The following is a 26,744-nucleotide window of genomic DNA, read 5'->3' on the forward strand; positions in this document are numbered from 1 at the left end:
CAGAAGCCACGACGGCTGGAGCAAAACTGCCAAACAGCATTTCTGCTCAGCCATATCACAGGGAGCAATCACTTTTACCAGCCATTAATATGGCAGAACATAAGTAACAGCATCGGCCTTGAATGGATAGATAGATAGATAGATAGATAGATAGATAGATAGATAGATAGATAGATAGATAGATAGATAGATAGATAGATAGATAGATAGATAGATAGATAGATATGGCATAGATATGATACAGATAAATATTAGATAGCTAAATAGATATTAGATAGATATGAGACAGATAGAAGATAGATAGACATGAGAAAGAGAGAGATAGACAGATGTGAGATATATATGAAATAGATAGATATATGATAGATAGACATTAGAGAGAGAGATGAGATAGGATAGATAGATAGATATGAGATAGATAGACATGAGAGAGATGAGATAAACAGCTATGATATAGATAGATATAAGAAAAATAGATAGATTTGATAATGATAGATAGATAGATATTAGATAGATATATGAGATAGATATAAGAAAAATAGATAGATATGATTATGATAGATAGATAGATATATGAGATAGATAGATATGATATAGATAGATATTAGATACCTAGCTAGATAGATATGAGATAGATAGATATGGGAAAGATATGATATAGATAGATATTAGATAGCTAGATAGATATGATATAGATAGATAGATAGATAGATAGATAGATAGATATGATAGATATTAGATAGATAAATAGATATAGATAGATAGATATGAGATAGATAGATAGATAGATATAAGAAAAAAGAGATAGATATGATGATAGATAGATAGATAGATAGATAGATAGATAGATAGATAGATAGATAGATAGATAGATATGAGATAGATAGATAGATAGATATGAGATAGATATGATGATAGATAGATAGATAGATAGATAGATAGATAGATAGATAGATAGATAGATAGATAGATAGATATGAGATAGATACACATGAGAGAGATGAAGAGATGAGATAGACAGATATGAGATAGATAAACATGAGAGAGATGAGATAGACAGATATGAGATAGATATGTGATAGATAGATAGATAGATAGATAGATAGATAGATAGATATAGAGATATATATATATGAGATAGATAGATATGATAATGATAGATATGGTAGATAGATAAATGGATAGATAGATAGATATTAGATAGATAGATATGAGAGATAGATAGATATTAGATAGTTAGATAGATATATGAGATAGATAGATATGATATAGATAGATATGAAAGATATTAGATAGATAGATAGATATGAGATAGATAGATAGAAGAAAAAAAAGAGATAGATATGATGATAGATAGATAGATAGATATGAGATAGATAGTAGAGATGAGCGAGCACCAAAATGCTCGGGTGCTCGTTACTCGAGACGAACTTTTCGCGATGCTCGAGGGTTCGTTTCGAATAACAAACCACATTGAAGTCAATGGGCGACCCGAGCATGTTTGTATATCGCCGATGCTCGCTAAGGTTTTCGTTTGTGAAAATCTGGGCAATTCAAGAAAGTGATGGGAACGACACAGCAACAGATAGGGCAGGCGAGGGGCTACATGTTGGGCTGCATCTCAAGTTCCCAGGTCCCACTATTAAGCCACAATAGCGGCAAGAGTGCCCCCCCCCCTCCCAACAATTTTTACTTCTGAAAAGCCCTCATTAGTAATGCATACCTTAGCTAAGCACCACACTACCTCCAACAAAGCACAATCACTGCCTGCATGACACTCCGCTGCCACTTCTCCTGGGTTACATGCCGACCAACCCCCCCCCCCCACGACCCAGTGTCCACAGCGCACACCAAACTGTCCCTGCCCAGCCTTCAGCTGCCCTCATGCCACGCCACCCTCATGTCTATTTATAAGTGCGTCTGCCAGAGGAACCGCAGGCACACACTGCAGAGGGTTGGCACAGCTAGGCAGCGACCCTCTTTAAAAGGGGCGGGGCGATAGTCCACAATGCTGTACATAAGCAATGAGAAATCCAATCCTGTGCCACCTCCATCTGGAGCTGCACACGTGGGCATAGCAAGGGGGAACCTATGTGCCACACACTATTCATTCTGTCAAGGTGTCTGCATGCCCCAGTCAGACCTCGGTTTTTTATAAATAGTCACAGGCAGGTACAACTCCGCAATGGGAATTCCGTGTGCACCCACAGCATGGGTGGCTCCCAGGAACCCACCGGCTGTACATAAATGTATCCCATTGCAGTGCCCTGGACAGCAGAGCTAACGTCAGATTAAATGCAGGTGGGCTTCGGCCCACACTGCATGCCCCAGTCAGACTGGGGTTCTTTAGAAGTGGACAGATGCAGTTACAACTCCCTGTGGACCCACAGCATGGGTGGCTCCCTGGAACCCACCGGCAGTACATAAATATATCCCATTGCATTGCCCATCACAGCTGAGGTAATAATGTCATGTTTAATGCAGGTGGGCTTCGGCCCACACTGCATGCCCCAGTCAGACTGGGGTTCTTTAGAAGTGGACACATGCAGTTACAACTCCCTGTGGACCCACAGCATGGGTGGGTGCCAGGAAGCCACCGGCGGTACATAAATATATCCCATTGCATTGCCCATCACAGCTGAGGTAATAATGTCATGTTTAATGCAGGTTGGCTTCGGCCCACACTGCATGCCCGAGTCAGACTGGGGTTCTTTAGAAGTGAACAGATACTGTTACAACTCCCTGTGGACCCACAGCATGGGTGGGTGCCAGGAAGCCACCGGCGGTACATAAATATATCCCATTGCAGTGCCCAACACAGCTGATGTAACGTCAGCTGTAATGCAGGTGGGCTAAAAATTAATTGGATTACACTGTAGGCGAGGGCCCCCAAAAATTGGTGTACCAACAGTACCAACAGAAAAATTGCCCATGCCCAACCAAGAGGGCAGGTGAAACCCATTAATCGCTTTGGTTAATGTGGCTTAATGGGTAACTAGGCCTGGAGGCAGCCCAGTAAAAATAAAAATTGGTTGAGGTGAAAGTTTCAACGTTTTAATGAGCATTGAAACGTATAAAAATTGTTTAGAAAAATTATATGAGTGAGCCTTGTGGGCCTAAGAAAAATTGCCCGTTCGGCGTGATTATGTGAGGTTTCAGGAGGAGGAGCAGGAGGAGGATGAATATTATACACAGATTGATGAAGCAAAAAGGTCCCCGTTTTGGATGGTGATAGAGAACGATGCTTCCATCCGCGGGTGCAGCCTACGTATTGTTTAGGTATCGCTGCTGTCCGCTGGTGGAGAAGAGAAGTCTGGGGAAATCCAGGCTTTGCTCATCTTGCTGAGTGTAAGCCTGTCGGCACTGTCGGTTGACAGGTGGGTACGCTTATCCGTGATGATTCCCCCAGCCACACTAAACACACTCTCTGACAAGACGCTAGCCGCAGGACAAGCAAGCACCTCCAGGGCATACAGCGCGAGTTCAGGCCACGTGTCCAGCTTCGACACCCAGTAGTTGTAGGAGGCAGAGGCGTCACCGAGGACGTTCGTGCGATCGGCTACGTACTCCCTCACCATCCTTTTACAGTGCTCCCGCCAACTCAGCCTTGACTGGGGACCGGTGACACAGTCTTGCTGGGGAGCCATAAAGCTGGCAAAGGCCTTGGATAATGTTCCCCTGCCTGCGCTATACATGCTGCTTGATCTCTGCGCCTCCCCTGCTACCTGGGCCGCGGAGATGCGCCTTCGGCCACTAGCGCTTTCGGATGGGAAGTTTACCATCAGTTTGTCCACCAGCGCCCTGTGGTATAGCATCATTCTCCAACCCCTTTCCTCTTCGGGAATGAGAGTGGAAAGGCTCTCCTTATACCGTGGGTCGAGCAGTGTGTACACCCAGTAATCCGTAGTGGCCAGAATGCGTGTAACGCGAGGGTCACGAGAAAGGCATCCTAACATGAAGTCAGCCATGTGTGCCAGGGTACCTGTACGCAACACATGGCTGTCCTCACTCGGAAGATCACTTTCAGGATCCTCCTCCTCCTTCTCCTCTGGCCATACACGCTGAAAGGATGACAGGCAAGCAGCATCTGTACCCTCAGCAGTGGGCCAAGCTGTCTCTTCCCCCTCCTCCTCATGCTCCTCCCCCTCCTCCTCCTCTGGCCATACTCGCTGAAAGGATGACAGGCAAGCAGCATCTGTACCCTCAGCACTGGGCCAAGCTGTCTCTTCCCCCTCCTCCTCATGCTCCTCCCCCTCCTCCTCAACGCGCTGAGTTATAGACATGAGGGTGCTCTGACTATCCAGCGACATACTGTCTTCCCCCGACTCCGTTTCCGATTGCAAAGCGTCTGCCTTTATGCTTTGCAGGGAACTTCTCAAGAGGCATAGCAGAGGAATGGTGACGCTAATGATTGCAGCATCCCCGCTCAGCATCTGGGTAGACTCCTCAAAGTTTCCAAGGACCTGGCAGATGGCTGCCAACCAGGCCCACTCTTCTGTAAATAATTGAGGAGGCTGACTCCCACTACGCCGCCCATGTTGGAGTTGGTATTCCGCAATAGCTGTACGCTGCTCATAGAGCCTGGCCAACATGTGGAGCGTAGAGTTCCACTGTGTGGGCACGTCGCACAGCAATCGGTGCACTGGCAGATGAAACCGATGTTGCAGGGTCCGCAGCGTGGCAGCGTCTGTCTTGGAGTTGCGGAAATGTGCGCAGAGCTGGCGCACCTTTCCAAGCAAGTATAACAAGTGTGGGTAGCTTTTCAGAAAGCGCTGAACCACCAAATTAAAGACATGGGCCAGGCATGGCACGTGCGTGAGGCTGCCGAGCTGCAGAGCCGCCACCAGGTTACGGCCGTTGTCACACACGACCATGCCCGGTTGGAGGCTCAGCGGCGCAAGCCAGCAGTCGGTCTGCTCTGTCAGACCCTGCAGCAGTTCGTGGGCCGTCTGACTCTTCTCTCCTAAGCTGAGTAGTTTCAGCACGGCCTGCTGACGCTTGCCCACCGCTGTGCTGCCATGCCGCGCGGCACCGACTGCTGGCGACGTGCTGCTGCTGACACATCTTGATTGCGAGACAGAGGTTGCGTAGGAGGAGGAGGGTGGTTTAGTGGAGGAAGCATACACCGCCGCAGATACCACCACCGAGCTGGGGCACGCAATTCGGGGGGTGGGTAGGACGTGAGCGGTCCCAGGCTCTGACTCTGTCCCAGCCTGCACTAAATTCACCCAATGTGCCGTCAGGGAGATATAGTGGCCCTGCCCGCCTGTGCTTGTCCACGTGTCTGTTGTTAAGTGGACCTTGGCAGTAACCGCGTTGGTGAGGGCGCGTACAATGTTGCGGGAGACGTGGTCGTGCAGGGCTGGGACGGCACATCGGGAAAAGTAGTGGCGACTGGGAACCGAGTAGCGCGGGGCCGCCGCCGCCATCATGCTTTTGAAAGCCTCCGTTTCCACAAGCCTATACGGCAGCATCTCCAGGCTGATCAATTTGGCAATGTGCACGTTTAACGCTTTAGCGTGCGGGTGCGTGGCGGCGTACTTGCGCTCAAACAGTGGCGCTAGCGACGTCTGGACGCTGCGCTGAGAGACATTGCTGGATGGGGCCGAGGACAGCGGAGGTGAGGGTGTGGGTGCAGGCCAGGAGACGGTAGTGCCTGTGTCTTCAGAGGGGGGTTGGATCTCAGTGGCAGGTTGGGGCACATGGGGAGAGGCTGTGGTGCAAACCGGAGGCGGTGAACGGCCTTCGTCCCACCTTGTGGGGTGCTTGGCCATCATATGCCTGCGCATGCTGGTGGTGGTGCCTCCCCAGCTGATCTTGGCGCGACAAAGGTTGCACACCACTGTTCGTCGGTCGTCAGGCGTCTCTATGAAAAACTGCCACACCGTAGAGCACCTTGACCTCTGCAGGGTGGCATGGCGCGAGGGGGCGCTTTGGGAAACAGTTGGTGGATTATTCGGTCTGGCCCTGCCTCTACCCCTGGCCACCGCACTGGCTCGGCCTGTGCCCACACCCTGACTTGGGCCTCCACGTCCTCTAGGCCTACCCCTACCCCTCAGCATGCTGTATTACCAGTAGTGCAGAAACAGAACGCTGTAATTAAATGTGCCGCTTATTGGCCTGTGGTTGGAGGCTGACTTCGCTTACGGAACGCCAGGAAATAATTTTGCGCATGCCTGTGGTAACACTTAGCTGGCTGCGTATGAATTTGGAGAACTACTACACCCAGCACAGACCCAGAACACTGAGGACACTCACAGGCAGCCCAAATAGATTTTTTCCCACAAATTTTTTTGCAAAGGCCCACTGCCTATATTCAATCAATAATATGTCTTCTGTCCCTGCCTAAGCGCTTCTGGCCCTGGAGTATTACTGCAGGGTGCAATGCTCTGCACGGCCGATATACCAAAAAAAAAAAAAAAGTGCAACACTGCAAAAAGCAGCCTCCACAGTACTGCACACGGTTAGATGTGGCCCTAAGAAGGACCGTTGGGGTTCTTGAAGCCTAAAATACTCCTAACGCTCTCCCTATAGCAGCTCCGGCACCAGCAGCACTTTCCCTGATCTCTGTCAGAATGCATCTGTGGCGAGCCGCGGGAGGGGCCGGTTTTTATACTCGGGTGACACCTGATCTCGCCAGCCATTCACTGCAGGGGGGTGGTATAGGGCTTGAACGTCGCAAGGGGAAGTTGTAATGCCTTCCCTGTCTTTCAATTGGCCAGAAAAGCGCGCTAACGTCTCAGAGATGAAAGTGAAAGTAACCCGAACATCGCGTGGTACTCGTTACGAGTAACGAGCATCTCGAACACGCTAATACTCGAACGAGTATCAAGCTCGGACGACTACGTTCGCTCATCTCTAATAGATAGACATAAGAGAGATGAGATAGACAGATATGAGATAGATAAACATGAAAGAGATGAGATAGACAGATATGAGATAGATATGAGATATATAGATCGATATAGATGGATATATATGAGATAGATAGATATAAGAAAAATAGATAGCTATGATAATGATAGATATAAGAAAAATAGATAGATATGATAATGATAGATATAAGAAAAATAGATAGATATGATAATGATAGATATAAGAAAAATAGATAGATATGAGATAGATATGGGATAGATATGATATAGATAGATAGACATGAGAGATAGATGAGATAAGACAGATATGAGATAGATAGATATGAAATAAATAGATAGATGGATAGATATGAGATAGATAGATAGATAGATAGATAGATAGATAGATAGATAGATAGATAGATAGATAGATAAATATGAGATAGATAGACATGAGAGAGTGATGAGATAGACACATATGAGATAGATAGATATGATAGATAGATAGATAGATATAAGAAAAAATAGATAGATATGATAATGATAGATATAAGAAAAATAGATAGATATGATGATAGATATGATATAGATAGATATGATAATGATAGATATAAGAAAAATAGATAGATATGAGATAGATATGGGATAGATATGATATAGATAGATAGACATGAGAGATAAATGAGATAAGACAGATATGAGATAGATAGATATGAAATAAATAGATAGATTGATAGATATGAGATAGAAAGATAGATAAATATGAGATAGATAGATAGATAGATAGATAGATAGATAGATATGAGAGAGAGAGAAATAAATGAGATAGACAGATATGAGATAGATAGACAGATATGAGATAGATATTAATAATAATAATAATAATCTTTATTTGTATAGCGCCAACTTATTCCGCAGCGCTATACATAGATAGATAAATAGATATTAGATAGATAATACATATATTAGATAAGTAGATAGATATTAGATAGATAGATACATAGATATGAGATAGATAAATAGATAGATATGGGATAGATATGAGATAGATAAATAGATAGATATGAGATACATAGATAGATATGGGATAGGTATGAGATAGATAGATAAATAGATAGACAGATATTAGATAGATAGATAGATAGATAGATAGATAGATAGATAGATAGATAGATAGATAGATAGATATGATAGATAGAGAGATATGGCATAGATATGATATAGATAGATATTAGATAGCTAAATAGATATGATATAGATAGATATGATATAACTATATATGGTAGTTTTTCCTCACCCCCAGTTTCCCTATGCAGGAAGTGATAACATGCGTCTGTATTGTGCTATGTATTTGAGGTCTCTAAACACGCAGAACATACACAATACAAGGAAAGTGTGTGGCTGTCGGTCAGACATGGAGAAGTTCCTCCTGCAGGTGACCACTTGATGGTGCATACATTTTGCTTCCTTTTTCCGGTCTCCGCTCCATCCATCGACTGCATTATGTTGGTTTCCTGGTATTAGTATTGCACTTTACAGGATGGAGGTCTCAGCCAGCGCTGGGTGCCATTAAGTTCAGAAATAGTAGAAATGTTGCAGAAATCCAGCCACAGCCCCATAGAAACATACAGGAGGGAGGGGAGTTCTACAACAAATCTGCTGTGTGTGAACATACCCTTAACAGGTGCGGAATAGATCTAAGGTGATGGAAAGGATTTGCACTAGTTCAGCTGAACAAGTAATAGTTTACTGAATGTACAATAAAGAATAATATGGTGATAACATACAACAGGATTATTTAGATACAATGCAGACAGTTTACTAACTTAAGCTCCTACCCTTTGAAAAGGGTTTCATTAACATTATGCGCCCAATGTAAAATTATCATAGTCAATGATTTATCCTGGCCAGGAGTAAATAGCTTAACGGGTGGTGGTTTAAAGTAGGAGACTCCACTGAAGTAACTCAGACTTGTAGGAACTTCAATAACTGGAATATTCAGTCACTGTCTACTGAACATATTATTAGCGCAGGACCTTTGGGGAAACTGTACAATGATGAGCCTGGATGATAGTACTCGCAATTCCACATCACCAATATCTGAATGTCCAAATACTGCCTGTCGATCTATCTGCCCTCACTGGTGGTTTCTCTCCCGGTGATGGCTCAGCATTTGTGATCGGTAATTGTAGCCAATATTTCCTTGGATAATCTGCAGACTTCCCTCCGGTCATTCCAGGAATGTGAGTTGCACTCTCTCTATCTGGTACAAGAAAACCCAACTTGACAGCAGCACTGGGGAAGCTTACTCCTCGCAAGGCTCTCTGCAAAAACAACTCAGACATTTATCTGTGTATGGTCATTTTAAGATTTAGATAGTTAAAAATGACAAACTCAGCTCTCCCACATCTGGCAAATGTAAAGGTTGAAATTCCAGAAAATACATTATCTTCTTTTGTTACTACAGGATTTTACTCAGAACACATAAACAACATGAAATGGATCAAATTGTTGCACATCTACAGACGTTATTAAGTGAGCCATTACTCTAGTTACAGATGTAGGAGAGCTGAGTTTGTCATTTAACATAATTCATGGTCAGATCACGATTTCTTAGCAATGACTTTTGGCAGGATTGCAGTTGAATGTTCTGAGTTATGTGATGTGACGAATTAGACTGCAGAAAAGAAATAATTTAATGACGAATCCAGCTCTGCTACATCTGTATGCTGTATGTATATGTAATAAATGAGTCAGCAAATGAGTTCCTGTTCCACAAGGGGCGGCTTACAGGAAGAGAAAGAAGAGCTTTTCCTCAGTCATCAATGAGTCTTCTCTTCTAATAGCAAGAAGACGTTCACTGGAGGGCACAAAAGTTCTGACCGTAATTGGCAATTGTTACTCTAATGTCTCTCCTTAGTCTTGTGTAATAATAGGTTTATACATCTACAATGACATCATAGAGCTACAGTCACATGTAATAATAGGGTCATTCATTTATTCCATGCTCGCAATAATACAGTCATAGAGCTACAGTCCCATGTAAACATGAGATCAGAGTTTACAGTCCCATGTAATAAGGATGTTATACAGCTACATTCACATGTAATAATGAGATTATAGAGAAGAAGCTGAAGTCTCATTGGATTATGATGTCATAGAACTACAGTCACGTGTTGTAATGATGTCATAGGTTTTCTCTGCTTCACCTAATGAGCACACACTGCACTCAGAGTTTTTGTGTTTTTTGGGGGAATTTTTATTAAGCTGACTAAATCTCCATGCAGCCTCCAGATATTAGATTTTAAAGCTAAACTTTTCTGCGTTCTTATCATGGGGGAAGCCATTCTCCTCCCCCGCTCACCCCATCCCTACTATATGAATACTGCTGCTGGTTATCGGAGATAAACTAATCACATTTCATGCAACTCTAGTTAGGAAACTGATAACTAAAAAAAATTTAAAATCTGTGCTGATACAAGAAACAAAACTCCAGACAGTCGCTTTCTTTTTCTGGATTAACCTTTCAGTGGCAGGTTTAGGTAGCCTTCAGCATATTTCCACACTGATTTTTAGGAGATTTTCCGGGCGTGCCACTAAAGGGGTTAATCCACAGAATCCTCCTCAGCGTCCAATCAGCATTTAGCTTTTATATTTAAGTTTCACGTAACACAGAGCAAATGTTAGATTGTCAGCGACCAATTATTAACACTTTTAGGAGTTTTCTAGGCTAAGAAGCTGTCCTTAGGCTAGGTCATCAGTAGTTGATTGGTAGGAGTCCCTGCCACTCAGCTGATTGATGTGAGTGCCGCTGTCCCTTCAGTCCATACCAGGCACAGTGCTGTACATTGTATAGTGGCTGTGCCTGGCATTGCAGCTCAGTCCAATTCACTTGAATGGGGTTGAGCTGCTGTCAGGTCACGTGGCAAATGAAAGTGACGTCACCATCCTGAGAAGAGGCTGCAGTGACCACGCCCTCTTCTGTTCAATGGTGGGGATACTGGGGGGTAAACCCCCACTGATAAAATTGATGACCTGTCCTGACAATGAGTTATCAAAATTTTAATCCCATAAAAGCTCATTAAGTTCTATCTCACTGCAGTCTTCAAAATTCTGGCAGTTTCTCCTTAGCTATATGCTGCGAAGCCTGCAGCAAATCTGTAGCATTTCTACCCAAAATCTGCTGCAGATCTGCAGCATCTGCACATACCCTTAGGGTGCATCCACATGTACTGTTATCCTATGGGACTTTAAATCCGCATTTTTTTTAATCTGCACCACGTTTTTCTACAGTGGAATTCCTAACATCTTGAGGAATTGTTGCAGATTTCTAACACATGGCAGATATGTAATTCTGCCATAAAATTCTAGGGAATGTAATATTGTAGAAAGGCATCCTGGCTCCTCTTGAACTTTTTTAGAGAGTTGGTTATTATCACGTCTTCAGGCAGAAAGTTCCATAGTCTCACTACTCTTACAGTAAAGAACCCCCTTCTATGTTATATAAAAGCCTTCTTTCCTCTAGATGTAGAGGGTGCCCCCTTGTTACAGTCACAGTCTTGGGTATAAATAAATGATGGGAGAGATCTCTGTACTGCCCCCTGTGGTACCCCACTAGTAAAAGTGACCCCCTCCAATACTTTTCCCCTGTGGTACCCCACTAGTAGCCCCTTCAATACTGCCCCTTGTGGTACCCCACTAGTAATAGTGACTCATTAACAGTATGTACCATTAATAACCCCCCTCTGCTTTCTATCACTGACCATTTACTCACCCACTTACCCACATTTTCCCCCAGAGAAGCTTTTTCATTTTATATGCCAACCTTTTATGCGGCACAGTATCAAAAGCTTTGGAAAAGTCCAGATACACGAGATCCAGTGACTCCCCGGTCCAGTCCAGGACTTACCTCCTCATAGAAGCTGATCAGGTTGGTGTGACAGCAGCGATCTCTCATAAACCTACGCTGATATGGAGTTATACGGCTATTTTTCTTGAGAACCTCCAGGATGGCATCTCCTAGAAACCCTGCAAAGATTTTACCTACAGCAGAAGTAAAACTTACTGGCCTGTGGTTTCTAGGTTCGCTCTTCGATCCCTTTTTTAAATATTGGCACCACATTGACTATGCACCAATCCAGTAGAACAGACCCCGTCACTATAGAGTCCTTAAATATAAGAAACAAGTGACTGTCTATCACATTACTTAATTCCTTTAAAACCCGGGGGTGTATGCTATCGGGACCCAGCAAGTGGTCTATTTTAATCTTTTTAAGGTGGCTCTGCTCTTCTGCAAGGGCGCCTTCACACGAGCGTTTATTCAAAAAACGCTTGCAGAAGTGCAGTGAACAATGTGCTTTTGTGTGTTTTTGTGCATATAGCTATAGTTTTTGTACTCACATGGCCAGGTCACATAGATGCAGGGACTACCCCCGCAGTAATTTTAAAGGCTATTTAGCCAAATCAGTTCCAGATCTGTTCTTTTTCCTATGGTATTGGCCAGAATATTAAGTAATTGTGTGTGCATTTAGTGCACATTTTCACACCTCCCATAGACTTATATGGAGACCTTTGGTGTGCAAGTGCACACGAAAATAGAGCATGCTGCGTTTTTCTCACACACACAAAAAAGAGTTATGAAAATGAATCCATTGAACTCAATAGGTTCTATTCTCTGCATATCGCAAAGAAGGGGTCTTTAAACTGATGACATTTAGTGGAGAGTTTACTTTATCACTTTGTATCTCATCTGACATTTCATTTTTCTCTGGGAATACACTGGAGAAAAAGCTACTTAATAGATTTGCTTTCTTCTAATCACCCTCCACAATTTCTCCTATATTATTTATTAAAATGCCAACACTTTCAGTATTCATCTTTTTACTATTTATATAGTTTTAGAACAGTTAAGGGTTAGCTTTACTGTCTTTGGCAATACGCCTCTCTGTCTCCATATTTGCTGCTTTTATCTGAGTTTTACAGTGCTTCTTTGCTGAATTCTTGTTTCAGTAGTTTAAATGCTTTATTTTTGCTGTTTATTGTCCCCTTTTGGATCCTAGGGGCCTGGCTTACTCTGGATGGTCACAGGCAGGAACACAAGACAAGGCGTCTGTTGACCAACAAACACAGGGAAATACAACACACACTGAACAGGACTGTTCATGCTGAATGTCTGAACACCTACAAACAGACACAGAACACATCACTATTCACACCAGCAAAAAGACAAAGGAATCCCGGAGATGGAATGAAATATTGAACTTCTCGCTTTAGTAGTTTATAGGCTTTCTTTTTGTTTCTTATTGTCCCCTTTACATCTTTATTAAGCCACATTTTTTCACCTATTACTAACCCTTTTATTCCTGCAAGGTAAGAACCGCTCACAGTAAGTATTTAGGATGTTTTTAAACATTTTGCACTTATAGTCCGTACTCTTATTTTTGAGGTCATTGTCTTAGTCAATATGTTTTTGGGCATCTGTGATCTGGTCAAACTTAGCCTTCCTGAAGTTCAGTATTTTTGTAGCTCCTCGATAAAACTCCTTTTGAAAGACAAGTGGAAATTTATTATATTATGGTCCCTATATTCCAGGTGCCACCCAACCTGCACCCCCACAAAATGTTATGCAAAACGCATTCCAAAGTTAAAGGGGTTGTCCCGCGGCAGCAAGTGGGTCTATACACTTCTGTATGGCCATATTAATGCACTTTGTAATGTACATTGTGCATTAATTATGAGCCATACAGAAGTTATAAAAAGTTTTATACTTACCTGCTCCGTTGCTAGCGTCCTCGTCTCCATGGTGCTGACTAATTTTCGCCCTCCGATGGCCAAATTAGCCGCGCTTGCGCAGTCCAGGTCTTCTCCTGTTCTCTATGGGGCTCCGTGTAGCTCCGTGTAGCTCCGCCCCGTCACGTGCCGATTCCAGCCAATCAGGAGGCTGGAATCGGCAGTGGACCGCACAGAAGAGCTGCGGTCCACGGAGGCAGAGGATCCCGGCGGCCATCTTCACAGGTAAGTATAGAAGTCACCGGAGCGCGGGGATTAAGGTAAGCGCTCCGGTGAGCTTTCTGTACGTCCCTGCATCGGGGTTGTCTCGCGCCGAACGGGGGGGGGGGTTGAAAAAAAAAAAACCCGTTTCGGCGCGGGACAACCCCTTTAACAATGCTACAAAATCTGCATTATTTGACAGTACCCACTACTGCATGGTTTGTTGTGGTCCATTACGGCATATGCGAAAGCACCTTAAGGCCTCCTTCCCACGAACGGATTTACGCCGCGTAAATTCGCGGCAAAAATCCGCTGCGTTGCCCCCTGCTATTAGGTTCTATTGAACCTAATAGCACAATGCTCATGATGCGTAATTTCACCGCGGAATTTCGCACCGTGAAATTTCCCGTCCTCACCCGCGGCATGCTCTATTTGCCGCGGGTGTACGCTCTGACGGCTTCCATTGCAGTCAATGGAAGCCGTCCGTTCACGCTAGCTCCCGCTGTAACACAGCGGAAGATAGCGTGAAAAAACGCTTCCCCGCCTACCGCCGCGCGTCATATGACGCGGCTGGCGCGTCACGTGACACGGACGGCCGCGTCATGTGACGCGGTGGGCGTGTCACATGACGCGACGGCGGTGGGCGGGGAAGCGTCTTCACACTATCTTCCGCTGGTAAGTATGGGGTCTCTGGGGGGCGCCGTGACGGGCTTCACTGCGGAATATTCCGCAGCGGAGCCCGTCACGCTCGTGTGAAGCCGGCCTAAGGCTATCTACACACGGATGACCACGATATCTGGCCTGTCAAACTCAGCCCAACATCGCGTTTATCAGCATGCCTTTTCATGAGTTTCTCGGTCGTGTATAAGTGACCCAAGGGTACATTCCTACAGCAGAAATGCGGTCGAATTTCCACAGTGGAAGATGCTGAGGCAAATTCACAGCCTTTCCACACAAAAAAGCATCAAAATCCGTATAATTGAGCTCGGCTGCACATGACTGGGTCGAATTCCGCATTCTGGGGCCCACAGCAGAATCCGACTCTGTGCCTGGCCGGCATCCGCATGTACTTCACCTATTCTTCTCTTCTGTACCAGAGATGGTCCATATGGATTGCTGTTGGACATACGCAGTACAGTTTTTTTTTTTAAACCCCTGCTTTTCTTGTGTCATTGCCTAGAGATGACGTGTAATCTATGACCTTTCCGCGATGTCAATTGTGGAAGGGCTGAGGTTTGGACAGCTTTCATTGACTTCAATGGAAGCAGTCTACGCAGAATCCGCTCAAAAATAGAGCATGCTGCGATTTTTCCTCCACAAGCAGAAAATAGCAGTTGATTTCTGCTCGTGTGCAGGAAAAGGTGCTTTTCCATAGCATGCTACGAAGGTATTTGCTGCGGAATCCACTGGCTTTGGATTCTGCAATGCACACCCGGTCATGTGCAGCCAGCCCAAAAGTGGAGCCTGCACATACACCCATGCACAAAACACGTGGGATTTTCTTACTCATGTGATTGCACCTTAGCCACTGTAGGGAAGAGGTACAGTTGAAATAAATGCTAAGAAAAACAAGTACCACATTTATAAAATATCACTAACGCACAACATGTCTGGGAGACTTGAGAATTGAAAGCAGTGATATAAAACATTGCGCCCTTTTCACCAATGACACTTGTTTGTACCGTACCCTTCTGACAATGAAGTGGCATCAAGAAGTCATTATTAGTACAAAATTTATCAGATTTTTTCACTGGTTGTACTCCTACAAGTTTGCCGTGACTCGCACAGGACCACATGGCTTTGTGGGCAATACAGCTGCTGCTCACGGTGTTGCTCAATTGATGCCAACCTATTGACAAACATCCTGAAGAACAGATTCATGTAGCTTTGCCCTTAAGAACCAGGAAAGAGTTAAAAGGCAGCCGTAAACAGTAACAGATTTGTGTCTTTTCCCTGACTACAATGTATCAAGTAGTAACAAAACAAAGAGCGCAAACAAAGGGACCAATGCCTGAATGATGGGCAAATGGTGACATAATTTCATGGGATTTATGAACGCCCCGCTGAAGATAATCGTCAGACAGGATGTGCAAAGAAGCTCTTGAGCTCGCACACTGCGCTGTATACATGTGTATTCGATAGGCCCTTGATTGTTCCAGCCTAGAGATTCATTTCCTGGTTGGGAGGGTGTATAGCGAAGAGAGAACTCCTTTCTCTGCTGCCTTAAAGGGAGACTAGCTTAAAGAGAGAAGAGAAAAAATAGCAAAAAAGGCTTGAGGCATGCAAACACCCAGGGCTGGAGGTAGCTGAGGAACCCCCATAGGGGCTGGCCCACCAGACTTGTTTGACAGGGTTGTCACAACCTGTGCAGTGGGGTAGGTACTGATTTTAAAGGAGCCCGCGTGTACGTAAAGGAGGGACAAGACACACAGTATTAATAAAGACATAATAGGTGGTGTCTGTCACATTAACCCCCCCTCAACCGCCCAGCACCAGCCTGGCATTGGGTGACACAGATCTGACTAGAGGATTGTTGGGGGGATATCATAAAAGAGAAAAAAATGGATAACCAGCAAGCAGCTGCCGGAGGAGAAGACTCCCCGGGAAAGAACTCTGAGGTTGGCGGCGGCAGGAATCCAAAAAGAAAACCCAATGATCAAGACGACAGCAAAAATAAACCAAAGCTGGTGAGTAGTCCTGAGCTTTGCTCTCTGTTGGCCAGACCTGCCTCCAATGTGCGGTTGTGGGCATGGCCATATTGCATTTCTCATAGCCCCCCTTGTTTAAGAAACGTGAGCAGTATGGCAGTGCCTACTTCATGATGTGACTGTGTTTATTGCTGCTCTCTATCCCCCCTCTACCCCTCTTGTCTTCTCTTCCTAGGTGATGCTGGGAGAGGGAGGAGATGTCTGCCCAACCATAGAAAAGGAGGGGTGTTTGGGGAGCTGCTGCTGGAGGGTGGGGATGACATTGACAGAATGCATTTGTCTGTCTCAGGCTTCCTGCCTGTCACATTCGTGCTCAGGCACCTGTAAGACCTCCTGTCTCCTTGCAGCATCTTGCAGGTAGCATCCATGTCTGAGACTCGCTGCCTTTGCTGATCTATTTATTTGGTGCAGCTGCAGTGGGGGAGTAGTAGGAGGTGCAGAGGCTGCAGGATGATTATGATGGGTTCCAGCAGCTCCCCTGTAATACGAGGCTTGTCATATAGGACTTTTAGGTGGAGTTTTACTATTGCATAGATGTGTATGTAAAATTATGCACTGTCAGATGTTACATGTCAGTGAATGGAAGCTTAGAAATATCCCGACTGGTAGTGACATGTGCGTTTTTCAGCTGTGGCTGTTATTTTATTTCTATACCTTCCACGGGTATTTATTGTAGTGATTTTTTGTTTTATGCCTTCAATGCAAACGTAATATTTCTCAAAAGAAACCATTTCACCAAACATGACAAGGCATGATGACATCAATGAAGGTACTAGTCCTACAGTTGGTGGAGGCACTGTGTACATACATTACTTATCCTGTACTGATCCAGAGTTACATCCTGTATTATACTCCAGAGCTGCACTCACTATTCTGCTGGTGGAGTCACTGTGTACATACATTACTTATCCTGTACTGATCCCGAGTTACATCCTGTAGATCTTTTTATTATAAAAGTGAAAAACATAACAATAAACAGAACATAAATATCGCTCACTTGGCATAAAAGACATAAACATAAAACCAAAACAAATTATCACATATTAACTGTACTTTGCCTTACTGCAGGACAAAAGAAAAAGGTCCATCTGGTCCAAACAATACACGCAGCACACTACACCAACCTGCACTCCAAACTACACTCACTCATCCTCGCCAATACATATACACTACATACTACATATAACAATATACACACATGTAAGAAAACATCCCTAACTCACAGGATCCAGCCAGAAATCCCAAAAGAAGAAAGAAAATATGACTAATAACCGAAGCAATGATATAACAATAATGCAAACAACAACGAAAGTAATAATAATAACAATAATAAGAAGAACAACCCAATCCCTTTTTTTTTTTTTTTTTTTTTATATTTTATTTTTTTATTTTTATATATATATTTTTTTTTTTTTTTTTTATTTTTTTTAAATGCCCACCACCTAAAGAATAAAACCTTACATAATCCTAAACTAACCCTATACCCAGACCAAACCACCACACACCCCAACCAACCCCCTACGGTGCAGCCTGGGAGCCACGCCTGCATCCCAAGTCCGTGCTCAATGTCTATGTCCAGGACGAGCCGAGCTGCACCGCATACACACACCCTGCCCGCCGCAGCCTGAGGGCCACGCCCGCACCAACAGTCCGTGCCCAATGTTCATTGTCCGGGACGTGTCAAGCTACGGCTGAGGCATAAATCCCCCCCCCCCTCCCCCCAATAAACCCCCACCCAACCTATCTATAACCCCTAGCCCTATATACAAAACAAAACATATAACATATCTTATATTACACCACTATAAACCAACACTACACATTAATACCCGAAAGCCTAAGGTTCAGTTACCTGCAGCCGTACATACTTTATCTTTGACCGAAAACAAAAACTCTACTAGTGTCACACACAGCCCTCCACCAGGACTGGATATGATAAGCCGGGCACCGACCAAATAGAGAAAAACTATCCCTATAGTTAATCTGTCCCTACAATGTCCCTACTCCTTCCCTAAAACTTACCCCCAGAGAAACTGTCCCTACCTCTCCCTATTCTGTCCCTACTAAGACCCTAACAATAAGAAGACTGTCCCTAACGAAATACAAACCCTCTCCATAGGAGAGAGGCCTTAGTCGTGCCCGACCTCTCATAATCCAGAGAGCGCACCTTCACCAGGTCACCCAGGATGTTTCTATTCACCTCATCCACGGGGAGGATTTTCTCTTCCGTCGAAACTAAACACCGTGCGTTCCAAATGTGAAACCTGACTACTAGGCTGACTAAGAATAAAGTGCACCGGTCCCTGCCACCAAGGTCCCCGAATACCCCATAGACCCATTCCGCATACGAGAGGCGTGCCAACCTGGGCCAACCAATGGAGGCTCCCACCCGTTTGTACACCTCTGTATTAAAGGGACACTGAAGCAGGAAATGCTCCATGCTTTCCAGTACGTTGCTGCACTCCTGGCGGGGGCAACCCCTATCCACCAGAGGCCTGCTCTTCAAGTTGCCCCTTACATACAGTCTCCCGTGGAAACAGCGCCAAGTCAAGTCCCAAAACTTCAAGGGGATCCTGTCAGAATTCAATAAACGTAACCCTCCCTCCAGGTCCCGACTTGGGCAGTCCTTGAGCGCCAGGGGCTTCTGGAAATGGGTCAACAGAACCCTCTTATCGAGGAGTTTCCTCGACAGAGTTCTGATCTCCCACATCCCCAGACCCCACCGACGTATCATCTTCAGAACCACGGTAGCGTAAGCTGGAAGATGCCCGTGCGGCGTGCGAAGATCCTTCACTCGCCCTCCTGTCTCCCATTCCTGGAAGAAAGGTCGAAGCCATCCCCAACAGGAGAATACCCACGGAGGAGCCCTCTCTTGCCAGAGGTTGCCTATATTGATCTTAACAAAGGTGTTTACGAGAAACACCACGGGGTTGACCATAGATAACCCCCCTAGTCTCCTCGTGCGATATGTGACATCTCTCCTAATTAGGTTCAACCTGTTCCCCCACAACATTAGGAAGAACAGGTTGTAGACCCGGGTCCAGAGAGGCTCTGGCAAAATGCATACGCTGCCCAGGTAGATGAATAAAGGGAGCAGGTATGTTTTGATCAGGTTAACCCTTTCCCGAAGGGTCAAAGACCAACCCTTCCACTGGGCCACCTTCTGAGTGGCACCATCGAGCCTGACCACCCAATTTTGCATGGGGTAATCTCCCCGGCCGAATTTGATGCCGAGAACTTTAGCCGAGTCCTGGGGCACTGGAAGGGTGTCCGGGAGACTAAATGTAGGATCTCCCCTTCCTAACCAGAGACTTTCGCACTTATCCCAGTTGATGCCGGACCCGGATGCTTCCGAGTAGCGATCCACCTCTGCCATCACGTACTCTGCCTCCCCCCTTGAGGACACAAAGACGGTGACGTCATCAGCGTACGCTGCCACCCTGAGGGTGGCTTCCGGCACCGCCCGATCCATCCCGACCCCCGCCATAGGCCCACCATCAATCATCCTAAGGAAAGGATCAATGGCAAACACGTACAGCAAGGGGCTCAGAGGACAACCCTGACGGACGCCAGACCCAACCTCAAATGGGTGGCCGACCCAACCGTTCACTAGCGGGAAAGTCTCAGCCCCCGCGTACAATGTCTTGAGCCAATTGACAAACCCCACTGGCAGGCCATACCTCAGAAGAACAGACCAGAGGTACTCGTGATTAACCCGATCAAACGCTTTGGCCTGATCCAAGGACAGCAGGTACCCCTCCCAGTGACCAGCCCTACCCTGCTCCACTGCCTCCCGGACACCTAGAACAGCACTAAAGGTGCTACGGCCTGGAACAGAGCAATGCTGGGCGCCCGAGAGGAGCCGGGGTGCAAACTTGACCAGCCGATTAAACAGCACTTTTGCCAGAACCTTCCTGTCCGTGTTGAGAAGTGCTATGGGACGCCAGTTCTCAATACGGCTCGAGTCTTTACCCTTTGACAGAAGGATCAAAGCCGACCTCCTCATTGACTTTGGGAGAGTGTCCGAGGAAAGACACTCATTGAAAACCTCAGTCAAGAGGGGACTCAAGAGGTCCTTAAAGGTCTTATAGTACTCAGATGTTAAGCCATCCGGTCCTGGCGATTTTTTGAGCGCAAGCCCATCAATCGCCAGTTTAACTTCCTCTATGTTGATCTCCTCTGTCAAAACATTAAGGGAGATGTCATCCCCTGGCTCAGGAACAGCTTCAGCCAGGAAAGCCGACATCATATCTCGATCTAGATCCCTCTTTCTCAAAAGGTGCGAGTAGAAGGATCTGATGACTTCCAGAATCCCTGATCTGGACCTGTTCAGAGATCCCGTACCGTCGATCAGTCCAGTGACAACTTTACGATTCACTGACATCTTGCAGTTTCTGTAAGGGTCGGGCGAGTGGTACTTCCCGAAGTCCCTCTCAAAAACCAAAGATGCGTGCCTATTATACTGGCACCCTTTGAGCAAAGACTTCACTCTGGAGATCTCCTCGCGGCGACCTCCAGTCGAGACAAGATGCTCGAGTTTCCTCCTCAGGCCCTGATAAAGACGGTACTTACTCAGGCTCCTGAGGCTAGAGAGCTGGCGGAAGAACCTCGCCGCCCTGATCTTGAACATCTCCCACCACTCTGACTTACTGCTACAAAGATCCAGTAATGGTACCTGGCTCTGCAGAAAATCCTCAAAGGACTGTCTTATCTCTGCTTCCTCCAGGAGTGATGAATTCAGCCTCCATAAGCCTCTACCCATCCGGGGGGTCTCTGCAACATTCAGGGAAAACAAAATCAGACAGTGGTCGGAGAATTCCACCTCAACAACAGAAACTGGTGAAGAGATGGCTTCCTCCTTCAAATAAAACCTATCTATTCTAGACCTGCACTCGCCTCTATAATAGGTGAAACCCGCGTGGCCTGGGGTGTGCCGGATGTGGACATCCACCAGGCGAGCTTCGCTAGCTATGCTATTAAGCGCGACGCTATCATAAGTCAGCTTGCCTAGGGAGCCTCCCCTGTCACGGGTCCTCGTGACTGCGTTAAAGTCACCCCCAAAGATCACCTGCCGACTGGTAAAAAGGTACGGCTTGATCCTCATAAAAAGATCCTTGCGGTCCCGCTTGGTTTGGGGACCGTAGATGTTGATTAGCCGAAGCTCTTGTCCCTTCATGAGAACATCCAGGATCAGGCACCTCCCTATTTCTAACTCGATAACCCGTCGGCATTCAACCGCTGCGGTAAAAAGTACCGCCACTCCGCTATATGGCTCGGCCGCAAGAGACCAGTAAGATGGACCAGACCTCCATTCCCTCCTTGCCTTATGCACCGCTGCCAGATTTGGCAGCCTGGTCTCTTGCAAAAACAAAATGTCAGCTTCAACGCGGCCGAGAAAATCAAAGGCCGCAAATCTAGCCATATCAGATTTAATGCTGGCAACATTAATGGATGCCAGCGTCAACGGAGCGGGTGCCGCCATCATTGGTGATCGAGTTAGATGGCTTTCTTCTTCCCACCCCCCTTCTCATCAGGGTCTGAGGATGACCCCTTGCCACGTTTCTTGGACACTGAGAGGTCCATGGCAAGGGGCTCCTCAACCTCGTCCTCCTTGCCACTGGGCTCTGGGCCAGCCCTCCCCCTGGAGGTCACCAAACCCCCACAAGAGGAAGGCTCAGCACCCCCTGTAGGCCCCACGCTTGTCCTGGATACCTCTGCCTCCTCCGAGGACGAGAGAGCCTGGTACCTGTTGGAGAGCCCAACAAGAGGAGAGTTTAGATTGCCTTCCTGCACCTGGCCCGTTGCAGGGGAAGATTTCCCTTCCCTTTTTTTCATTTTCTTGGAGCCCTGCTTGCGCTTTTTCTTTTGCCACTCATCCTTGCCCTCACCCACACTTTCATAGTGGGAAGAATCTGAATAAGTGGCAGCCTCCTCCCTTTGGATCCTCCTGACCTCCTCATCCAGCTCCCTGTCCCCTGGAGCCTCAGCCACATGATTTGCGTCCGGAGCAGAGGCCAGCATTGACCCACCTGCCACCTGGGTTTCCACCAGCTCCCTGCCCCTTCCGCGCTTCTCTTGGCGCCTTAGCTTGGCTGCCCCAGCATGTTTGTTCTTCATTAGCTCCTGGGCTCCATCGCCTCTGCTGGTCCCCTCCCCTGCAGAAGCAACCTCACGGCTCTCCTCCGCTGGGGCCATGACCGCATTGGCGAAAGAGCGCGGACAGCGACTGAATGGGTGACCGAGGTCACCACACAGGTGACACCTAATCTCTGCACAAGATGCCGCAAGATGACCTACCTCGCCACACAGAGCGCACTTGATGACGTTACAGGCTGCACTCAAATGTGTGGGGTCGCCGCACTTGTGACAGAGCTTCGGCTGCCCCTGGTAGAAGGCCAAGATACGATCCCTGCCAAGGAAGGCCGCGGATGGTATGTGGGCCACCGAATTCCCTGAACGCTTAAGTTTCACCATAAACGTCCAGGCTCCGGACCAGATGCCGTGCTCGTCCCGGTTCTTATTGGGCATATCCACCACCTCTCCGTACCGACTTATCCAAGTCATGATATCGTAACAAGAGAGGGACTCGTTACGAGTCAAAACGGTCACTCTCTTGACTCCAGTCTGGCGGGTTACCACTTGTGCAGCGAAACCGCGCCAGCCGGGCTCGTCCTTCATCAGCTCATAATTCCCCCAGAAGAGCTCCAGGCCCTCCGGGCGAGCAAAGCTGATGTCGAACTCAGACGTGCCATAAGGATGGATCAGGGCATAGATGTCATTTGCCCTGAAACCCATCTTCAGCAGAAGCTCCACCACCTTACTCCTGGATGGGCACGCGTCATTGCCTCTCCACTGAAGACGAGCCACATTCCTACGGCCAATGTCCTGCCCGGTTGTCGGCAGGGACCAGACGGTCTCCCCCCTTTGTTCTCGGAAGGCACCAAGACCGTGTCTCTCCACCCAGAGAGACAAATCCACAACTCTGCCCCCTACATTCATCGAGCTCTCCCCTCTCCTCAAGGCCTCCAGGAGGCGCTGTTGCAAAACGCCGTCCCCAGAGCCCAAAGACGAGGAGGACGCATCCCCCCTCCCTCCAGCGGCGACACTGGCATAACTTCTACCAGATGTTGTCGCCGCTGGAGGGGCGACTGGATCCTGACCCACCCCCTGACTACCCTCCGAAGCCCCACCCACCTGTACACAAGATGGCATACTAACTGGGGAACCAGGGACACCTGGAGTTCCCAGGGTCCTTGCAGGAACAGGGGCAACAGGGACAGGGGCAGCAGGGGTACCAACAGCCACATCCATTACCTCAATCGCCTCTCCATTAGCTGCTGGACCAGGACCCTTATTATTTTTACCCTCTTTTTTCCCTTTTTGCCCAGAGGGCAAGTCCATGGCACCTCCAGTGGGTGGTTGGAGATGCACTTCAGCGGATTCAGTGTCTGGCCTTTTTACATTTTTCTTTACTTTAGTTGCTGTAGCTCCGCCCACCTTAGCCACTCTGGGAGTTGTAGTTCCTTCAACTTCCCTTCCAGGAACAGGAGCATATTTACCATGGGTGGGAGGATCGGTAGACCCGGCCACCACCCACTGCGCCCCCTCTGCACCTGAAAGGCGCTTTAGGGACACAGGCGGGACAGCCAGGCCACCACAGGTGGGACCTGGCGCCGGATCACGCCTCCCTCCCACTGGGACATGACCAACAGCACCAGCACCTCTGGACTGGCCGCGACCCTTTGCTTTCCCGACACTCTTTTCTACCTCCTTTATTCCTCCATTCCCACTACTGGCACAAGCGGACTTGGAGTTTTGGGCCGCATTAACCCTCTCTTCCCCAGTCCCCTGCACCGGACCCACCACAGAGCCCGGGACTAGGAGCTCAGGGTTACCACCCTGGTCTGACTTTGCAGCCAAACCAGAGTGCTTGGTGACATAAACAAATTTTTCTTGTATATATTTTTTTTCCTTTTTCCTCTTCTTCTTGCTTGAGGTGTCTGGGGGCAAATCATTCCCAAAATGGAAGGACTGCAGCCTCTCTGGGGACTCTTGCAGCTGAATCTGACGCATTATCAGCGCCCCCTCTCCACTGCTGCTGCAGCTGTCATCACTGTCCTCCAGGTCAGATTCACCCGACGTGAGGGGCAGGCTCACCTGTTCAGCTGGGATGCTGGGCCCAGTAGTCCCACCTGGCAGCGAAGATTGCTGCTCACCAGAGCACGCAGCTCGCCCATCCTGAGCACTGTCTGATTCGCCTGTGCTGCTGCTTGAGTGCCTGGCAGAGCGCTCTTTAATGCCACCGCTGCTCACCAATGCCATTTTGCTAAACCTCTCATCATTTAGCAGTTTCTCTTTGAAAGGCCCACTTCTTTCCAGAATCCTTTCCCTCTCCTCCTCATAAAAGTCTATGGCGTCCTCACAGGCTTCAATCTGCCGTGATATGGCCAGTTTTCTGGTACGGGATCTGGCCCGCTCCGCATCATAGCGGGCAATGCGCAGCTCCTGCCTATATTTAGTCAGCTGCCTCCCGACATGCCCAAAGTCTTTCATGTATTTGGCAACACGGGTTGCCACATCAGTCACCGACTCGCCCTCCTTGCGATCGGCCCAACTTGCCTGCATATTTTGTTTTGCCGCATGATCCTCCACTCTCTTACTCTGGCTGCGAGTCCTCTTGGGCTCCTCCAGGGGAGTCAGGGTGACATTGCTGCCACTCTGACCAGGTGTTCTCCCCTCCTGGGGTGCAGTCCTCCCTCCCCCTGACCGAAGCCAGAGGGAGGAGGTCCGGGACTCCATGGCTGGAGCAAGCCCAGCACCTGTAACCTTGGCTGGGTAAGATTCCTCTCACTGCTGACCACACCCTGGATCCTGCAGAGCTCTCACACACCCAACCTTCTCCAGAGATGCACTCACTATTCTGCTGGTGGAGTCACTGTGTACAGACATTACTTATCATGTACTGATCCTGAGGTACATCCTGTATTATCCTCCAGAGCTGCACTCACTATTCAGCTGGTGGAGTCATTGTGTACATACATTACTTATCCTGTACTGATCCTGAGTTACATCCTGTATTATCCTCCAGAGCTGCACTCATTATTCTGCTGGTGGAGTCACTGTATACATACATTACTTATCCTGTACTGTTCCCGAATTACATCCTGTATTATACCCCAGAACTGCACTCTCTATTCTGCTGGTGGAGTCACTGTGTACATATATTACTTATCCTGTACTGATCCTGAGTGACATCCTGTATTATACTCCAGAGCTGCACTCACTATTCTGCTGATGGAGTCACTGTGTACATACATTACTTATCCTGTACTGCTCCTGAGTTACATCCTGTATTATACTCCAGAGCTGCACTCACTATTCTGCTGATGGAGTCACTGTGTACATACATTACTTATCCTGTACTGATCCCGAGTTACATCCTGTATTATACTCCAGAGCTGCACTCACTATTCTGCTTGTTGTTATTGGAAACCCTGTTATGCCCAGTCTCTCTATCTCATGGTGTACATGGACAGTTTGCCCGCAGGAAGTATACAGCCTCTTATATCACAGTGTTATTTCTGTTGCTTCTTGCAGTTGTAGACGTGAGTTGCACAGGGGTCATCTAGGAAGTCGGTGTACAAGCTGTTCATTCAAAGCCGGTGACATTGGTTTGGCATCTTGTGCCTCATACCTCAGATCTATAGATGGCTGATACAAAGAACAGGATTTCCAGGGGCAGCGCTGCTCTGCTGGTTTTCTGTTACTTCACTTGTTGCTGTTACATGTGAGTTAATAAGTAAACACACCCATGTGACTCCCGGCCTCCCTTGGATACATTGTAGAACTCATTCAATTGTTTGCAGCTACTAAGTTGTGTACAAGTATTACAGCATCACTGCTCCTTATATTTTGCAGTCATTGTGTGCAGCACCAGTTCTTAAAGGGGATGACTTAACCTCTAGATAGGTCATCAGTAGGTAATGGATGGGGACCCACAAGTCAGAACCCCAGTCCATCATCTGCCCTCGGGTCAGTCCAAAAAAGGAATTGGAATAAAAGGTGATCAAAAAGTCTTGCGTACCTAAAAATGAAACCAATAAGAAACTACAGATCGCTGTGCAGAAAACAAGCAGTCAGTCGCATCTGGGGAAAAATAAGAAAAAAGTTATAGGTCTCTGAATGTGACCAC

The 26,744-nt window shown here is 46.9% G+C and overlaps 2 protein-coding genes across 3 annotated transcripts in view; one reads left to right on the top strand and one right to left on the bottom strand.

Annotated features, from left to right (window-relative positions):
• Window positions 1–8,635: 8,635 nt before the first annotated feature.
• On the bottom strand, window positions 8,636–22,021 carry LOC136580666 (uncharacterized). The gene is made up of 2 exons (XM_066581426.1): window positions 21,228–22,021; window positions 8,636–9,178 (listed from the first exon to the last, which is right to left on the bottom strand). Exons 1-2 carry the CDS (start codon window positions 21,972–21,974, stop codon window positions 8,945–8,947), a joined length of 981 nt encoding a protein of 326 aa, XP_066437523.1. The 5' UTR covers window positions 21,975–22,021; the 3' UTR covers window positions 8,636–8,944.
• DIAPH2 (diaphanous related formin 2) overlaps window positions 15,970–26,744 on the top strand; it is a 1,247,874-nt gene continuing 1,237,099 nt past the window's right edge. The window contains exon 1 of one of the 2 annotated variants that reach the window (XM_066581425.1): window positions 15,970–16,531. In XM_066581425.1, the coding sequence (XP_066437522.1) occupies window positions 16,406–16,531 (126 nt within the window). In that variant the 5' untranslated portion in view covers window positions 15,970–16,405. The remainder of the gene's footprint in view (window positions 16,532–26,744) is intronic. The other variant, XM_066581424.1, reaches the window with a different exon arrangement.

Source organism: Eleutherodactylus coqui, chromosome 10, assembly GCF_035609145.1.
Source record: "Eleutherodactylus coqui strain aEleCoq1 chromosome 10, aEleCoq1.hap1, whole genome shotgun sequence".
NCBI lineage: Eukaryota > Metazoa > Chordata > Amphibia > Anura > Eleutherodactylidae > Eleutherodactylus > Eleutherodactylus coqui.